Source organism: Phyllopteryx taeniolatus, chromosome 21, assembly GCF_024500385.1.
Source record: "Phyllopteryx taeniolatus isolate TA_2022b chromosome 21, UOR_Ptae_1.2, whole genome shotgun sequence".
Taxonomy (NCBI): domain Eukaryota; kingdom Metazoa; phylum Chordata; class Actinopteri; order Syngnathiformes; family Syngnathidae; genus Phyllopteryx; species Phyllopteryx taeniolatus.
The window spans coordinates 7349278-7365821 of record NC_084522.1 but is presented as its reverse complement, the minus strand read 5'-3'; the positions used below and the strand labels follow the sequence as shown (position 1 = coordinate 7365821).

General features: G+C 39.5%; 1 protein-coding gene across 1 annotated transcript; it reads right to left on the bottom strand.

Moving 5' to 3' along the window:
- Window positions 1–1201: 1201 nt before the first annotated feature.
- LOC133471364 (CMP-N-acetylneuraminate-beta-galactosamide-alpha-2,3-sialyltransferase 1-like) lies at window positions 1202–12628 on the bottom strand. Its single transcript, XM_061760825.1, has 7 exons — window positions 12366–12628; window positions 7718–7978; window positions 5379–5575; window positions 4078–4245; window positions 2276–2318; window positions 2050–2169; window positions 1202–1881 (listed from the first exon to the last, which is right to left on the bottom strand). The coding sequence occupies exons 2-7, from the start codon at window positions 7967–7969 to the stop codon at window positions 1714–1716; spliced, it is 948 nt and encodes a 315-aa protein (XP_061616809.1). The 5' UTR covers window positions 7970–7978; window positions 12366–12628; the 3' UTR covers window positions 1202–1713.
- Between the last annotated feature and the right edge of the window lie 3916 nt (window positions 12629–16544).

Genomic DNA, 16544 nt, shown 5'->3' with positions numbered 1-16544 from the left:
ATCATGTTGGAAAACTATTCTCGCCTTTTAAAGGGGAACTGAAGCTAACATTTCTTTTTGTAAGAATACTTTGTATGGGGCACCACTAGTCTAAACATGATTATATTCTGATAAATTCTGCATTTGTGGAATAATAAACAGATTAAGTAATCAATTTTCTTCCATCTCAGGGGACCACCATGTTTAGCAATTATGCCCTCTGCTTTCGACTCAAATTAACCTCATAACTGCTTTTGCACCTGTGTTGCGAACGTCACGTGACCAAACACGTGAAAAGAGGTCAGCCAACTCCCTGTGTATGCTGTGATAACTAGCATAACTACAGGTAGATACTATGGTTTGAACTCAAACTCATCAAATGATATGTATAACATGTATAATGTCTTTAGAAACAAATCTCAATTCAATTCACAGGGTCATTACATATCTGAACCACGGGCCAATTGAAACATGAATTCTATGACAGGCAGCTCACAGATGTGATGTCATCAACCGCATGATTGGCTGTAGCCTATAAGCACAAGTCCTTTTATAACCATTTTAGAGATCAAAGAAAAGATTGTCAAGTCAGTATAAAATTAGGGTTACTTAAAACAACTTAATCCATTTAATGTTTTATGCAGAAATAAAACTGCTGTAAGACGAACTTTCCATCTTCTCGAAAAATACAACTTCATTCTCGTAACATTACAACTTTGTATATTAATACTATTGTAATTTTATGACTTCAAATACAAAATTTAGGCTTTTTTTTTTCCAGAGCTGAGAACTGCAAGGCAGACCTGCTAACCACTTTAGCGTGCTGCCTTTACACAACTCCTACCTGAAATGAAACGTTTCTTTCATTCCTGACAACAGCTATAGTTTTTCTGAGCTGTAGCTAATTAAGGTAAATATTATTTCTGTGATAAAAAGGAACCGTGACCTTGGCAGTAAATGCACAACTTGCTGAGAGCTTGTTTTTATGTTGTTGCACTTACCACAGGAGGACTGCTAGATGGCAGCACTCTGCCTCTTGCGAACGCACACTTCACGATGCACAGCAATACATTCCAATGCAAGAGCCGCATGGACAATTCCGCCTTTACCAATAATAATAATGCCCTACTTTTTGTTTTTAAATGTGCTTGAAGTGTTACAGTGATATCGAAGGGGTGGTAAAACCACGTGTCGTATTGTATCCAATTTAATTCCACATTCCTTGTTTTAAACTATATTTTATTGGCATGTGCACTTGTGTTTTCACAGTGTAAGTAGTTGAAACTAAATTCCCATTAGAGGTAAGAGCTGCCTCTTCTGTGAACGTTGTAAAAGCAGTTAATAAACATTTGTGTAGGCAGACATGTCAGAAAAACGTCTTTCAGAAAGTTTCTTGTACTGTGTAATATTTGATTCTGCATTTTAACATCGATCCATTTTCTGAGCCGCTTATCCTCACAAACATACATTTGAATCATAGTTTAGGTTGGGGTGTCCACTTGCAGTATATTACACTTGCTTTCCTCTCCCCAAAATTCATTTGGATATTTAAAAGCAAACAAAAATAACAACAAAAGAATGGCTCGTATATATATTGACTTGTAATTAAATACAACGTTTAGCAAAATGGTGACAATAAATGGTGTTTTGTCTATTTACAACGAAATTGGTAGAAAAAATGGTGTCCCAAACCAGACGCAAACAAAAAATAAATAGAAATAAGTCCAGCACTCGTTACGGTCCTTTAAAAAAACGTATTATCTGCTTCTGATGCAACTTCTGAATGACTTCATATTCCTGCATGCCAGCGTGAGGACCAGTTCTCAGTTTTTTGTTCCTCAGCATTTCAAAATAATGGCTCCAATTTCCATCTGTGTCGGCTCCAAACCCAAAAACACTGACCTGGAAAGAAGTCAAATTCACATTTTAATTGTACTTCTAGCAAATTTATCTCACATTTCACAGTTATTACCCTTTTACTGCACTGCATTGGTATTTTATTTTAGCAAAACACTTATGTCAATAAGTGTCCACACAGTACCAAACTTGATAAACAAAAGAGCTGCCTACCTCGTCACATAACTGGAAGCTTAGCAACACAGTCATGAAGCCAGTGGATGGGTAACGTCCTTTTTTCCCCAGCCACATTTCATGTGTATATTTCATGAAAGTGGGGTTGAGGATCATTACCTGTTGAATGTCAGACTTTTACAGACACTTAAACTGAAATAAAGGAGACCGGTATCCCAAGGGAACAAACAGATGGCATACAAGATTATTTATAAGTCAGACTTACCAAGTCCTTGTTGCCTCGCATCTTTGGATTTTGAACGTTATCTCTGTTGAAGGTTAAATACAGCAACAAATGCATTTATCATTCATTAAGATAAAATGAGAACAAAACAACTCTGGCCTTATAGATCCTTAAACTCAGCGTTACATGCCTGCTTATGGATGTTATCAGTACATCTTCATACACCATGACAATGAGTCACATCATAACACTACAAAGGTGCTTCTCATGAGAGTTTAGTGAAATTATAAGTAAAAAAAAATAATTAAAATAAGCACATTCAAAAATAATAAAATTTCAGTGCCATTTACTGCACTAAATTCTTAGATATATTGGCCTTCATGGTTAGGTTTACTGCAAGAGTTGCAGCGATTGATTTAGCCTAATTTATCCTTGTGATAATTTATTTTTTTTATTTTATTTAATTTTTTTTTTTTAAATGTCTTCAAATATATTTGTCTGACCTGATTCGTCACCCGATCATTGTGGAGGGGTTTGTGTGTCCCAGTGATCCTCGAAGCTAAGTTGTCTGGCAGCTTCATGCCCCTGGCGGGGTCACGAAGGGCAAACTGGTCCTAGGTGACGGACCAGACAAAGCATGGCTCAGAAACCCGCTATGATGGATACAATTCTTGGACCTCGTTTTCCCTTGCCCGGACGCTGGTCACCGGGACGAGCGAGATGGGGAGCACCTGGTGGCTAGGCCTGAACACATGGGGCCCAGCTGGGCACACTTCGAAGAGACAATGTAGAGCCATGTGGTAGTTGCAATGGGGATTGGGTGAACAGAGAGCTGGGTGGTGGCCCAAATAAATTGCAGTCTGATCCCGGCTACAGAAGCTGGCTCTAAGGGATGTAGGAATGGCAACTCTGGCAGGGAAAGAGCCTGAGATTGTGTGCGAGATTTGGAAGTTTTTACTAAATACAGTTGGACTCTCCTCGACACACAGCTTGGGGTCTGGTGCCAGTCGTCTTGAGAGGGGTTGGACTCTCTGGACATCTGGCAGAGTTTCCTGTCGAAAGGAGTATTAACTCCCACCTCTGATAGAACTTCAACCATTTCCCATTAGAGGCAGTGGACATTGAGTTAGAGTGGGCCATGTTAAGTGCTTCTATTGTTGAGGCGGCCATAAGCGATGCCAGTCATTGCGGCAATTCCCACAAACGTGGTAAGGGATGCTGCTGTCAAGCTGAGCTATTGAGCCTTTTTTGGCGGTTCGACTCTGGATGCAGCTGATGGGTGCTGGCAGGCCAAGCGGAATGCAGACTTGATGGTTGCTGAGGCAAAAACTCAGGATGTGGTGAGGCCATGGAGAATGACTCCCGGATAACTTCCAGGAAATTTTGGTCCGTCATACAGCGTTTCAGGACTGGGAAGCAGTACACCAACACCGTTTATAGTAAGGATGGGGCACTGCTGACCTCAACTGGGGATGTCGTAAATCGGTTGAGAGAATACTTCCATTTTTGTCATTTAGAGCATTGGCAGAATATTAAAAACTAAAAAAAAAAAAACACTGACCTTAAATTTTTTTTCCAGAGCTGTATAAGCAGTATTTGACACATGCCCTAACCCTTAGGAGTTGTAAATTAATGCAAAATATACTGATTTTGTGGTAAATCATAGCAATTTTGTGGAAGTAATTGTTGCAGGGCTCAGTATTTATTGTTTAGACCTAAATAAAAATGAAAGTAATCTCTTTCAAGTGAAATGCATGTTTATTTTTTTTGGTATAATTTACTGCTCAATTAGCTCTCCAAAATAACGAGAGAGGCAATACGAGTGTTTCGGTAGCAACACCTACTGAGGGGTGAAGTTGTTGAGGAGCCATAGCAGGTCATTTATCTTGAATGGAAAGAACACGAGATGAGTGTTGTTGTCCAAATAGGTGGCGCTCTCGGGATACATGACGTGATGAGTTGTCTTGGCGCCAACATCTGACTCAAAGCCCTTGGTAGGCCCGTAGTTCATTCTAGTCAACACATCACAACAATCACTATGTCAAGCATTCAAATCATCAGAAGTACTACAGTGTTACCTTGATTTAAGAGTTCAGTTTGTTCAGTGACCCTGCTTGTAAATCAAATCACTCAAATCATCTTTCCCCATTGAAATGTATGGAATTATAAGACCCCCCAAAAACACCAGAATTACTTTTTTACAAGTGTTTTTCCATAGGGAAAATTGCACTCAGCAGTGTTGTACCATATAAAAACACTTAGTAATACTTTGCTCTCTATATTAAAAACCAAAAATGTGACCAGAAAACAACTATACCAATGTTTTGTCCTTCCTTGTTCATCTTCTGTGGGGTTTATAAGCGGTTGGAAAACTTTCTCAATGATGCATTAGGGCCACCATTGATATTTTCCTCCCACTCCAAGGAAACCAATATGAATCAATGTTGTGAAGTTTGTTGGCGCCACCTGGCGGCGGGGGTCCGAAGGACACTTGTATCTTAAACGTTTGCTTGTAGCAAGACAGAAAACTGACCAAGCAAAGGCTCATATCACAGCACTCGTATCTCAAGACACCACTGTATTGTACTGTATAAATGCATACAGTACTCTCCATTTTCTGTACCACTTATCCTCACTAGGGTCGCAGGCGTGCTGCAGCCTATCCTATGACAAAATAAAATGTAAAGAAATACTGTTTTTAACTTTTTCCTCAATTGATTTATATATATATTTTAACTTCACTTTCACTGAACTTTAGTTTTGTTTTTTTGTGCCAGGTTTCCCTCACTTTCAATAGCTTCTCCATCATTTCAATGAAAGAATGATTTTAAGGCTCTTGGCTGGTGTTATAGCCTTTACCAACTCCCCCTTCTCCAGTTTAGTACATATTGTAGAAGCAGCACTACGTTTGTACTCCTTCATCAAGTCGACTTCATGCTCATCTCGCTCATGTTTTTGTTAGAAAAAAAGTTTGCTGCCGCCATCTGCTGGCGGAGTGGCTGAACATGACTCGTAAGTCAATTTAATTATTTTTTTTTTTTTTACTGGAAACAACACAAAATATCAACCAAGCGACGGCTCGTATCTCCAAAAACTGAAAAAAGTTGGGGTACTCATATTGTACAAGTATAGGGGTCGGATTTACCTTATTACGATGTTATGGTCATCAATCAGAGGTCCATAGTGCGATCGCCTGAGATTACCCGAATTGCCCACGACCGCGCAAGTCCTGCAACGGTCGGGTGATTGAGCCTCAACTTCTGGGATGGGTGGAAAGATTGTGAATAGTTTTTTCACGGTTTCATTGAAGAAACTGAGGGGGCGCTGTTCCCGCTGCAATTTCTGAAACAAACAGCAAAGAACCAACCTTAATTTCCCTGATGTAACCCTCCCAAGGGATTAATAAAGTAATACTATCTATCTGTGACTAAGTGACAATAGTGACATGAACCTATAACCCTAAAGCTCAGTTGTTAAAGTTTAGCACTAGTGGAAGGTAAAGTACACATTTCGTCACTTCTAAATCTACTAAAAGGACAGTAACCAAGTACACATATGGTATTTGGTTACTGTACTTAAGTATATATTTTTTTAGGTATCTGGTATTAGGTTGCTTTGAAAACAGGTATCTGTTTTTTCCACTTCTTACTTTGTCAAAATAGGATTGTTACTTTTTTAACTTCTGTGGAGGACGACGCCATGTAAAAAGACATAAATAAAGACGGACGGTAACAGTCACTGCTGTTGAGCTATTAAGACCTAGGAGTCTTATCAAAGACAACGGCATGGAGGAATGTGAACCAGGGAGCATTTTCGGCCTTCCCGCTTACATGCAGTGATTTCTCCAGATTCTCTGAACCTTTTGATTATGATCTGGACCGTACATGATGAAATCTCTAAATTCCTTGAAATTGTACATTGAGGGACATTGTCCCTAAACTGTTTGACTATATTCTCTCATACTTGTTCACAAGGAGGTGAACCTCACCCCATCTTTGCTTGTGAATGACTGAGCAATTCAGGGAAGCTCCTTTTATACCCAATCATGGCACCCACCTGTTCCCAATTAGCCTATTCACCTGTGGGATGTTCCAAACAGGTTTTTGATGAGCATTCCTCAACTTTCTCAGTATTTTTTGCCACCTGTTCCAGCTTTTTTGGAACGTGTTGCAGCCATAAAATTCTAAGTTAATGATTATTTGCTAAAACAATAATGTTTGTCAGTTTGAACATTAAGTATATTGTCTTTGTAGTGTATTCAATTAAATATAGGTTGAACATGATTTGCAAATCATTGTATTCTGTTTTTATTTATGTTTAACACAACGTCCTAACTTCATTGGAATTGGGGTTGTACATTTCAGAGTCTGAACTTTTTTTGTATTTGTAGAAGTTGAATCAGTACTTCTACTTTTACGGTCTTTTTTTAACCCAACCTCTGAAGGTTAACATTTCAACATATTTTTGTGTAGGTTCAAGTGAATTCAGGTTTTCATATATCTGGCAATGTGAAACAGACACCGTGTCGATCCAAATAGATGTAAAAACAAAAACAAGATGTAATCCAAATATGATTGGAGAGAAATACAAACAACGCACCTGTGGTAAATCAAAACTACAGCGAAAGCATAGACTATTAAATAGTAGATTACTACAGTTTTACAACCTGAAAATAGATCTCCATTTGGATAGTCCACTGGCATTACCACTCTAGAGCGGCTTGTTGTCAGCCGTGAGTACGCACGTCACTCCATGCAGCCACTGGAAGCTTTGACCAGATTTAGTTTCATGGCTCAAACATTTAGTTAGTAGTAGAATCAATTCTTCTAGGTCGTAATTGTGGTGTTTGATTGACAGTTGACAATTGAGCGCGACATGGTTTCGGCGCATCAGCAAACACGCCTACAGCATTTGGGAGTGGAGAGTACCACTTGATTTTTCACTATTTTAAAGCCTCATTTTATATACTTGTATTTTTAATCATTCAGACTTGGCAGGGGGCGGCACGGTGGACGACTGGTTAGAGCGTCTGCCTCACAGTTCTGAGGACCGGGGTTCAATCCCCGGCCCCGCCTGTGTGGAGGTTGCATGTTCTCCCAGTGCCTGCGTGAGTTTTCTCCGGGCACTCCGGTTTCCTCCCACATCCCAAAAACATGCATGGTAGGTTAACTGACAACTCTAAATTGCTCGTAGGTGTGAATGTGAGTGCGAATGGTTGTATGTTTGTATGTGCTCTGTGATTGGCTGGCAACCAGTTCAGGGTGTACCCCGCCTCCTGCTCGATGATAGCTGGGATAGGCTCCAGCACGCCCGCGACCCTAGTGAGGATAAGCGGCTCAGAAAATGGGTGGATGGATAAATATTTGTACTCTTGTAGTTCACCTGAATTTTTATAACACATGCACCTGGGTTGTTCAGTAAATATAAAAACAGTGATAAATATCGTACACAGTCACACTTAATTGCAGTGAAATGAACGTCTACCTTCCACCAGTTGAAGTCGTCCTCCGACGTTGGGTTTTGTGTGGACAAAAACGGCTTTGGCGATTCGTCTATCACAGTTTTAAACTCGTGCTCACCCTCAGTCAAGCATTGCTGGCAGTTGCAAACATGCAACTCCTGCAGCCAGAGCGAAAACAAGGGTTGCAGACTCCATTTGGATTTATAGAACAAACCGGTGGCCGTCAAACACAGGATGGTAAGCAGTACCCTCGTCTTCCCCACTGTGGACAACATTCTGTTGGCCTGCGGGACACAATAAGTGGAGAAAAAAGACCATTTGGGTCTGAATCTTACATCGTACAAACCAAGGCGTCACACCAGCTGAAAGCACTTAGCTTTTCGTATAAAGAGCATACATGCATGATGTTTTTACACATTAACTATTTTTATTTTGAAGTTTATCAACAAGATTTCAATGTGTTTAGTTTGATGGTCTCACACCTAAATAGGTCAATATTTGTAATGGTCTTCCTCAGGGCTCAATCTTTGCCTCAGTATTATTCTCTATGTAAATTAATCATTTAGGTTATAGTGTGAATCGAGCCAAATTTAATTTTTACACAGATGATGCAATAGTTTATTGTGCCAGTCTCTCCATATCAGAATCACTTGCCAACTTCAAGGGTGCTTTTGACATTTTACAGAACCAGCTTTCACAGTCACAGTTGACAATAATGCTAATAAATGCTAAAAGAAATGCTGTCTGCTTCTGTGTTCTGTCATCATTTTATCATGGTTGAGGTGTGCAGTCAGCTGTCAACTTGAATTAAAAACGACTATTTCACTTAACAATGCACGATATACACACACACACATATATAAAATAATAGGAATCAAATTATTACTTTAGCTAGTGAGTGTGACGTTTGCTCTTAAACATCAGCATATCAGGTTTGTAGATGTCACATAATTTTCCCACACCATTGTAAGTTGCTTTGTGTGAGGCGTGAGCAATGTTTGTTTTTAAAATAGTTCATGTAGCACATAGCTTTAAACTTTCTGTATTCTTCAGAAACTTATCTTTTTTTGGATTTACTCATGGTTTACCTACCGGGGATAGAATAGCTCAATAAATCTTGACCCTGGTTGTGATTCATATTTTGAGCAACAAAAAAAATCTTAAACGTTACCATAACCTACAAATTGTCAAATAGCTTCTTAAAAAGATGAGGTTGACTGAGGTTTTATTTCAGTCTTAAGTCTTGTTTGTCCTTTGAAGCCAGAATATGTCTTGTGTCTGCTACATATTTATCTGTACTTATGGTGACATTTTGCACATAAATACACCTGACCATTGTCTGAGCATGTTAACCCTGCCCCACACTGGGCGATACGGCCAAACCTGACAACTCCCGCACAGTGTGCGGGGTTCTGCAACTATTTTCATGAATGGTCTCTGCCACTGGTTTTGTCACCATTCAAAACTTGATTCACAGTTGCACGATGTATAGCAACATTGCAGATTACAGCCAATCAAAATGCACATAACCTTTCATACGTTTTAAGCGAGTGAGAGACAGCTGGTTGCCGCCAAGCCAGACAAATACAGTATCGATACATTGTTTTACAACAATACTGACTATACTTATAATTTCATATTTACCTGTGGATAAAATAGTGAAACTTGCAGCATTTGTCGCCATGTACACAAGCAGTAGGTACCGCACCGGATACCTTCCAAACGGCCGTGAGCTGGGCCTTTCATTTATCCCCACTCTTGTCTTTATACTCGGCCACGTCCTCTCTCTGTGGGAACCCGCTACTTCCTTAACTATTACTCTTTTGATGGTGAGATAATTGTGAAAAATACAATATAATGTATGCGCAGCCACAAAAGCATATCTAGGCTTGCCGTTCAGCCCATATACTGTATCAAATTGCTCAATGTGCAGGTGGGAGTCACAAGCTGTTTTTTTTATTTTTTATTTATTTTTATTTTTTTTGTTTGTTTATTTATTTATTTTTTGTTGTTGCAGTGGTCTGGTCCAATCAGGTTGGTTTTAAGTCATAGAATATACAGTAATTTTAGGATTATTTGCCTGTTATTCATTTACTTATCAATTTGATGATTTGTATTACTTATTTAGAAGAGTCTCTGCTAGGATGAAGGGCAAAGTTTATAAAACAGTGGTGAGGCCAGCCATGATGTATGGATTAGAGACAGTGGCACTGAAGAGAAAACAGGAAGCAGAGCTGGAGGTGGCGGAAATGAAGATGTTGAGGTTCGCTCTCGGAGTGACCAGGTTGGATAAAATTAGAAATGAGCTCATCAGAGGGACAGCCAAGGTTCGATGTTTTGGAGACAAAGTTAGAGAGAGCAGACTTCAATGGTTTGGACACGTCCAGAGGAGAGAGAGTGAGTATATTGGTAGAAGGATGATGAGGATGGAGCTGCCAGGCAAGAGAGCTAGAGGAAGACCAAAGAGAAGGTTGATGGATGTCGTGAGGGAAGACATGATGGCAGTTGGTGTTCGAGAGGAGGATGCAGGAGATGGAAAAGGATGACGCGCTGTGGCGACCCCTAACGGGACCAGCCGAAAGGAAAAGAAGAAGAAGTATTACTTATTTAGACTGTTGACTGTATTTTCTTATTATCATAAAGAATTTTGCCAGTTATTTTAGCTTGAGCACCTGCTCTCAAAAATGCCTGTCCATTGCACAGCCACACCTGGCCTTGCCATTCAAACAAGTTGCTACCACTGGTGGAAATCACCAGACAATAGTCTTTGAGAGCTGCACCACCTGAGTCAGTCGGACTAAGCTTAGATAAGCACAAAAACAAAGAAAACGAACATGGCCATTCAAATCTTGAGCTGCTCGACTTGATTTGTGCTGCAATCCAGTGTCAAATGTTGTTTTAAAGACAATGGAAGACTATCTGTAAAATACACCTGTTATTCTGTTGGTATGCCTGATGCCAATGTGAAGGGAGCTCATTTTCCCTCCCTCCTCTGGGGAGTCTGACCTCAACTGCAAACACCAGGGGTGCCAAAACTATGGCCCGGGGGGTATTTGCGGCCCGCTATCCATTTTTCAGCAGCCCACAGCATATACTAAAACCGACATTTGACATGACCCACAATGCTAGTGAAAGAAAAGAAAACAAAATCAATTGGTTTTATATACAGTAGAGATTGTCTAGTTATGCTAAGATGCAAATTAACTATTTACAACAAAAATAGCACAAAAAAATTAAAATAATCTCTTTTTATAGCACTGAGGTGAATAAAGGCAATTCATTTTCAGACGCAAAAGTGGTTTCCTCCACTTGCTGCTCCATGTGTAGGTCCAATTAGTGACTACCTGTATATCACATTAATGATTCTCAAGTAGCGGCATGGTTAGAGCGTCTGCCTCACAGTTCTGGGAACGGGGATCAATCCCCGGCCCCGCCTGTGTGGAGTTTGCATGTTCTCCCCGTGCCTGCTTGGGTTTTCTCCGGGCACTCCGGTTTCCTCCCACTTCCCAAAAACATGCATGGTAGGTTAATTGACAACTCTAAATTGCCCGTAGGTGTGAATGTGAGTGTGAATGGTTGTTTGTTTGTATGTGCCCTGCGATTGGCTGGCAACCATTTCAGGGTGTACCCCGCCTCCTGCCCGATGACAGCTGGGATAGGCTCCAGCACGCCCGCGACCCGAGTGAGGAGAAGCGGCTCATAAAATGGATGGATTCTCAAGTAACAGCTTTAAAAATGGTCACCTTACAACAGATTCCTTTTGTTTTGGTTCTGAATGTAGAGAGAAGATTAGACTGCTGTCTGGTGCAGGGGCAGATCTATTCTAGTGGGATACAGGACCACTGGCCGCCCCAAAATCTAGAAAAATCCTAAAAAAAGAAAATAAAAATCCTAAACTATTGGCCTGATCACCTTTAACAGAAAGCTGCGACAGCAGTGGAAGCGCTGGTGTTTGTTTTTAAAGTATATTTTAATTTGAAAATATTATTATTATTATGTTCTATATCCAATGTTTATTATATACAGCACTTTGTTAAAACTGCAGCTGTTAAATGTTCTAGAAGTAAAGTTGAGTCGAGATATTTTGGTAATTATGTTTAAGTTGTGTTGTTTTAATTTGAAACTTCTCTTTTTTCCCCTGTTTGTCATGAACTCCACCTGTCTCGTCCTCACCTGTCAGTTGATAATGAGATTCTTTTTTTTTTTTTTTTCCTTATTTCAGCCATAAAGCTCATTCTTATTGTGTTTAAAATGTTTTTTTTGTTTTGTTTTTTAAATTGTATTGCAATGTGTCTTGAATTGTATCTCTTTATTGTTTGGCCAAGTCTTTTTTGTCCATCTGCCTTGCCCGGAAAACATTCACACGGCCAGTTCTCCACCAACTATAATCTCATATAGTTTTGGAGGGACTTTTCTTTTGTAGACAGTAACATCAGTAAAGCAGTCTGTGTTGAGTCCCCTTTAAAGTCGATAATAGACTTCATTTAGATCATTACAATTCAATTAACACTTATTTTGTAGTTTTATTACATGGCTGCATCTTTTTGTACATCACTACCGAAAGCAATTCACTTGTTGGAGCATATGCCAGACGAATAAACAATCCAAACCCCCTCATGTTCATTGCACTAAAATATTTGAATAAGGATTTATTCAAAATCATGGACTTACCTGTCAAAGAGATAAGGTGTGAATCGGTTTGGTCAATGATGACTAAAGCAGGGAGGGATAGCAGCAGGTGGCAGGTAGCTGGTGTGAAGGGGAGGATCAAGGGGGTGGTGGCTTTTGTCAAGATGGGAAAATACATCAAATAAAATACTACGGTACCCCAATATAGTTTTATACTTGTTTACTGCTAATAAAAGTGGCAAGGATGCCATTACCAAGAGAAATGGAGCACCACAGGTTCATTTTTCAAATCTTAATCCCTACACTAATAATGGTAGACTCCAGGTGTCTGACAAGGTGCGTGTGGGTTTAAAGCATTAGGGAAACGATGCCTTTCAAAATAAAAGCATTTCTCTCAGAGTACATGTCATTTGCAGTACTTATCCCACTGGGCATGAAATAAATTTAAAACAGCAAACAACAGCTGATATAAACATTGACCTTGTCATTAGATGAAACTTTATATCCACTTTTACAAATGTGGTTATTTAAGTTCACAAAACTGAAGAGCCGTGGCAGCGTCGAATTTCATTTGTTAAGTGACAGCTGGCAAAATATAATGAAAGCATTTGCAGGGGAAAAGACCAAACCAGATATTGAAGTCGCACCCGTTCAAAAGGATCAAATAGCGATGCAAATGTGAGGTTCCGTTTTGAATGGCGTGTGGAAATATTCAAAATAAATTATCTCGTCTTTGTGCAAGTGTCATATGCTCTAAACAATCAGTATCTTGAATTGAAACAGCACGCAATTACTCTTGGTATGCGGTTATTGTCTGGTTAGCAGTAGTTTGGGAAGTTTGTGCCCTGCAGTTGCTAAAAACAATCACCTGCAAATAGTCACCTTCAAGGCATGGTAGTAAAACACACAGAGCCACCATCGTTAGTTTGTGCCTGCCATATTTTGCCTCCGCTTGAAATTTGGGGGATGCCAAGACCAAAAATAAAGAAAGCGTAGCCATGGATAAAACATGAACTCACATTAGCTTGGACAACTCTGCATTAGGACTTCCAATATGTTTTTTATATTTAATACAGAACAGTGATTGAATAGCTAAACACCAAACAATTACGTATTGGGACTGGTTTGGGGGGGGGGGATATTGATTCAACAAATCCTGAAGAAAATACTTTTTCTTTCTTCCAATATGTATTTTATATTGAATACAGAGCAGTGACTGTATTGCTAATCACTAAACAATTTCCTACTGGTTGAAATTCTGTATTAGAGGAAAAGTGAAGGAGTGCCGTACAAGATTGTTTGCATTTTTTTTCTATGCAGCAGATAGCTCTTTTTTCATGTTTTTGTTTTATATTTCATATAGAGCAGTGATTCATTTCCTGCAATCACTAATAAGACAGATACATACTTTTTTCCAGAAACAGATGCTGGCAAAAATCAACCCAGGACTTCATACATGCGAAGAAAGTGCTCTACCACTGAGCATCAACTGAGTCATTTAGCATTTTTGTGAACCCCCACATGGACACAGTTTTGCATTTGCAAATTTCCATATGTAGATTTTCTTTGGAACCTATCCTCACTCATTTACAGAAAATATTTCAATTCAAGTATTACTTCGGCGCCAACTGTTAGAATCCTGTTTAGGTTTAATTCATTGAGTGTTTTTTTTTTCTTTTGTTAGTTTTTTTTTTTAGTCCACTTGATGTCCTGTTTTATTGCCTGCCCTTGAGTTTAAGTTGATTTGTATAGCTCTTAATCACAAAATGGTCTCAAAGGGCTTCACAGGCCCACAGTTGACAAAGATTGATGACTCAGTCGAAAGTGAAACTAAAACTAGATTTCTGCTTCCCTCCCGATGCAGCTACGAATAGCCCGTGTCATAAACTTTGCCGTTCCAATTTGTTTGTATTCACTAATATTTATTCATCCATCCATCCATTTTCTGAGCCGCTTCTCCTCACTAGGGTCGCGGGCGTGCTGGAGCCTATCCCAGCTGTCATCGGGCAGGAGGCGGGGTACACCCTGAACTGGTTGCCAGCCAATCGCAGGGCACATAGAAACAAACAACCATTCGCACTCACATGCACACCTACGGGCAATTTAGAGTCTCTAATGAATGCATGTTTTTGGGATGTGGGAGGAAACCGGAGTGCCCGGAGAAAACCCACGCAGGCACGGGGAGAACATGCAAACTCCACACAGGCGGGGCCGGGGATTGAACCCGGGTCCTCAGAACTGTGAGGCTGACGCTCTAACCAGTCGCCCTAATATTTATTATTGTGAGTAAATATTAGAGGTGCAACAATTAATCATTTAATTGAGTAATCCATCTATCCATCCATTTTATGTACCGCTTATCCACACTAGGGTCACGGGCGTGCTGGAGCCTATCACATCTATCTTCGGGCGAGAGGCGGGGTACACCGCGGACTGGTCGCCAGCCAATTGCAGTGACAAGTAATCGATTATCAAATTAACTATTTTGATAATCAACTAATCATTTTGAGCCATTAACTTAAAATTGTCCAAATCTTATGATTTCAGTCTCTTAACAGTAGATGTTCTCTGATGTCTGTAGTCCTCCATGAAAGCAGACTGATTATCTTTGTGTTTGATCAAGCAAGCATCTGTTTTTACTTTTGAAAACAATGTTCAAAATCTTTGCCTGTTTTCTGATATGTTACAGACCAAACCACTGAATCATAATTTGTGGAAAAAAAAAAAAATGTAATCTATCACAAAAATTATTATTTGTAGTCGTAGTATGAATAACTTGTAATTTACATGTAGATTAACCTAAAACAGCCTCAGAATTGTACCAATATATCCAACTAGTAGCCCTTTGCATTAATCAGTACCCAAGAACTTGCTCTCAGTTTCAAAAAGATTGGTGATTAAGTACATCACTCCTTGTCGTGTGATATTGCTTAATTGTTGTTTATGTGTTTTTGTTTGATCATTAAACAAAACCAAATTAACATCAATCAGTTAATACAGTAATAAAGTGATTTTGCAATAATGCAAAATATTTGTTTTATCCGATTGTTTGATTAATTGATGGAATAATTGATAGACAGCCCTAGTAAATACCAAAAGCTGAGTTTTATGACTTAATACCGTTTGTGTAAAGTGCTCGTGCACATATTTGTTTGCCCATGTGTGATGTCATGTCAGTTTGTGCTAGTGTGTTATTTAGGTTGGTATGCTAGCTAATGCTATGGATGAGCCTCATGTCAAGGTGGTTTGTTTGTGTTGGATAATTTCATTACTGAATGAAGTCATTTATGTAACATGGGTTCATGATTGTGTACATGCCAAATGTTTCATCGGCATTGTACATATGTCTCAGTTTATTCTGGCATTTTTTTGGTGTGTAGTGTGAAACTATAGTCATGGATGTTTTAGGATCTCAAGCCACTTAAAAGTTGAAGTGCTTGCTCTTTAGCTAGTTGCTACAGAATATTGTACTCGTGGTATCTGGGATGAAATCCAGTTTTAAAGTTTTTGTCTTTGAGTTTTTCCCAGTAGTGATTCCAGATGCCATCTGTGTCTGCTCCATAACCAAACACCCGCACCTGCGGGGACAACAATTAAAAAAAGTGTTCCATTGATCGCTTAATTGTAAAGGTGGTCAACAACAAAATGTAGTAGGCTACTTTAGAAGAACTCACCTCGTCACAAATGTGCAGGGCCAGAATCAAAGCCATGAAGCCCGTGGAAGGATATTTGCCTTTACTGTCCAACCACACGTGATGAACATACATCATGAAACCTGGACTGAGCACCATCACCTTGAGGAGCAAAATGAGCCCTTCAGTCGTTGCTTTGAAAATGAAATCCAACTCAGCATCTCATAACAGGTACCATTGGGGGAAAAAAATCCTTAGAGCAAAAAGTTTGAAGGAGGTAAAAATCTATCTACAATGTATTGAAGATTCTTTCAAACACTACAAGAACAGTAACCCCTGGTTGTTTGACTCAAAACTGACATGCCCGATACCTCATGAAATCATGCTTTGACACTTTTACTTTAGCAATACTCACCAAGTCCTTGTTAGCTCTGATGGTGGACTTTATTGGTGCATATGACCTGGTGGAGTAAACAAGTTAAGAGCAACGAGACATTGTTTTCTACGTAAAAGTTAACACAAGAAAAGTGACTTGTGTATTTACATCATAACCCTTAGCATCAGCGGTGGAAGATAATTAAGTACTGTA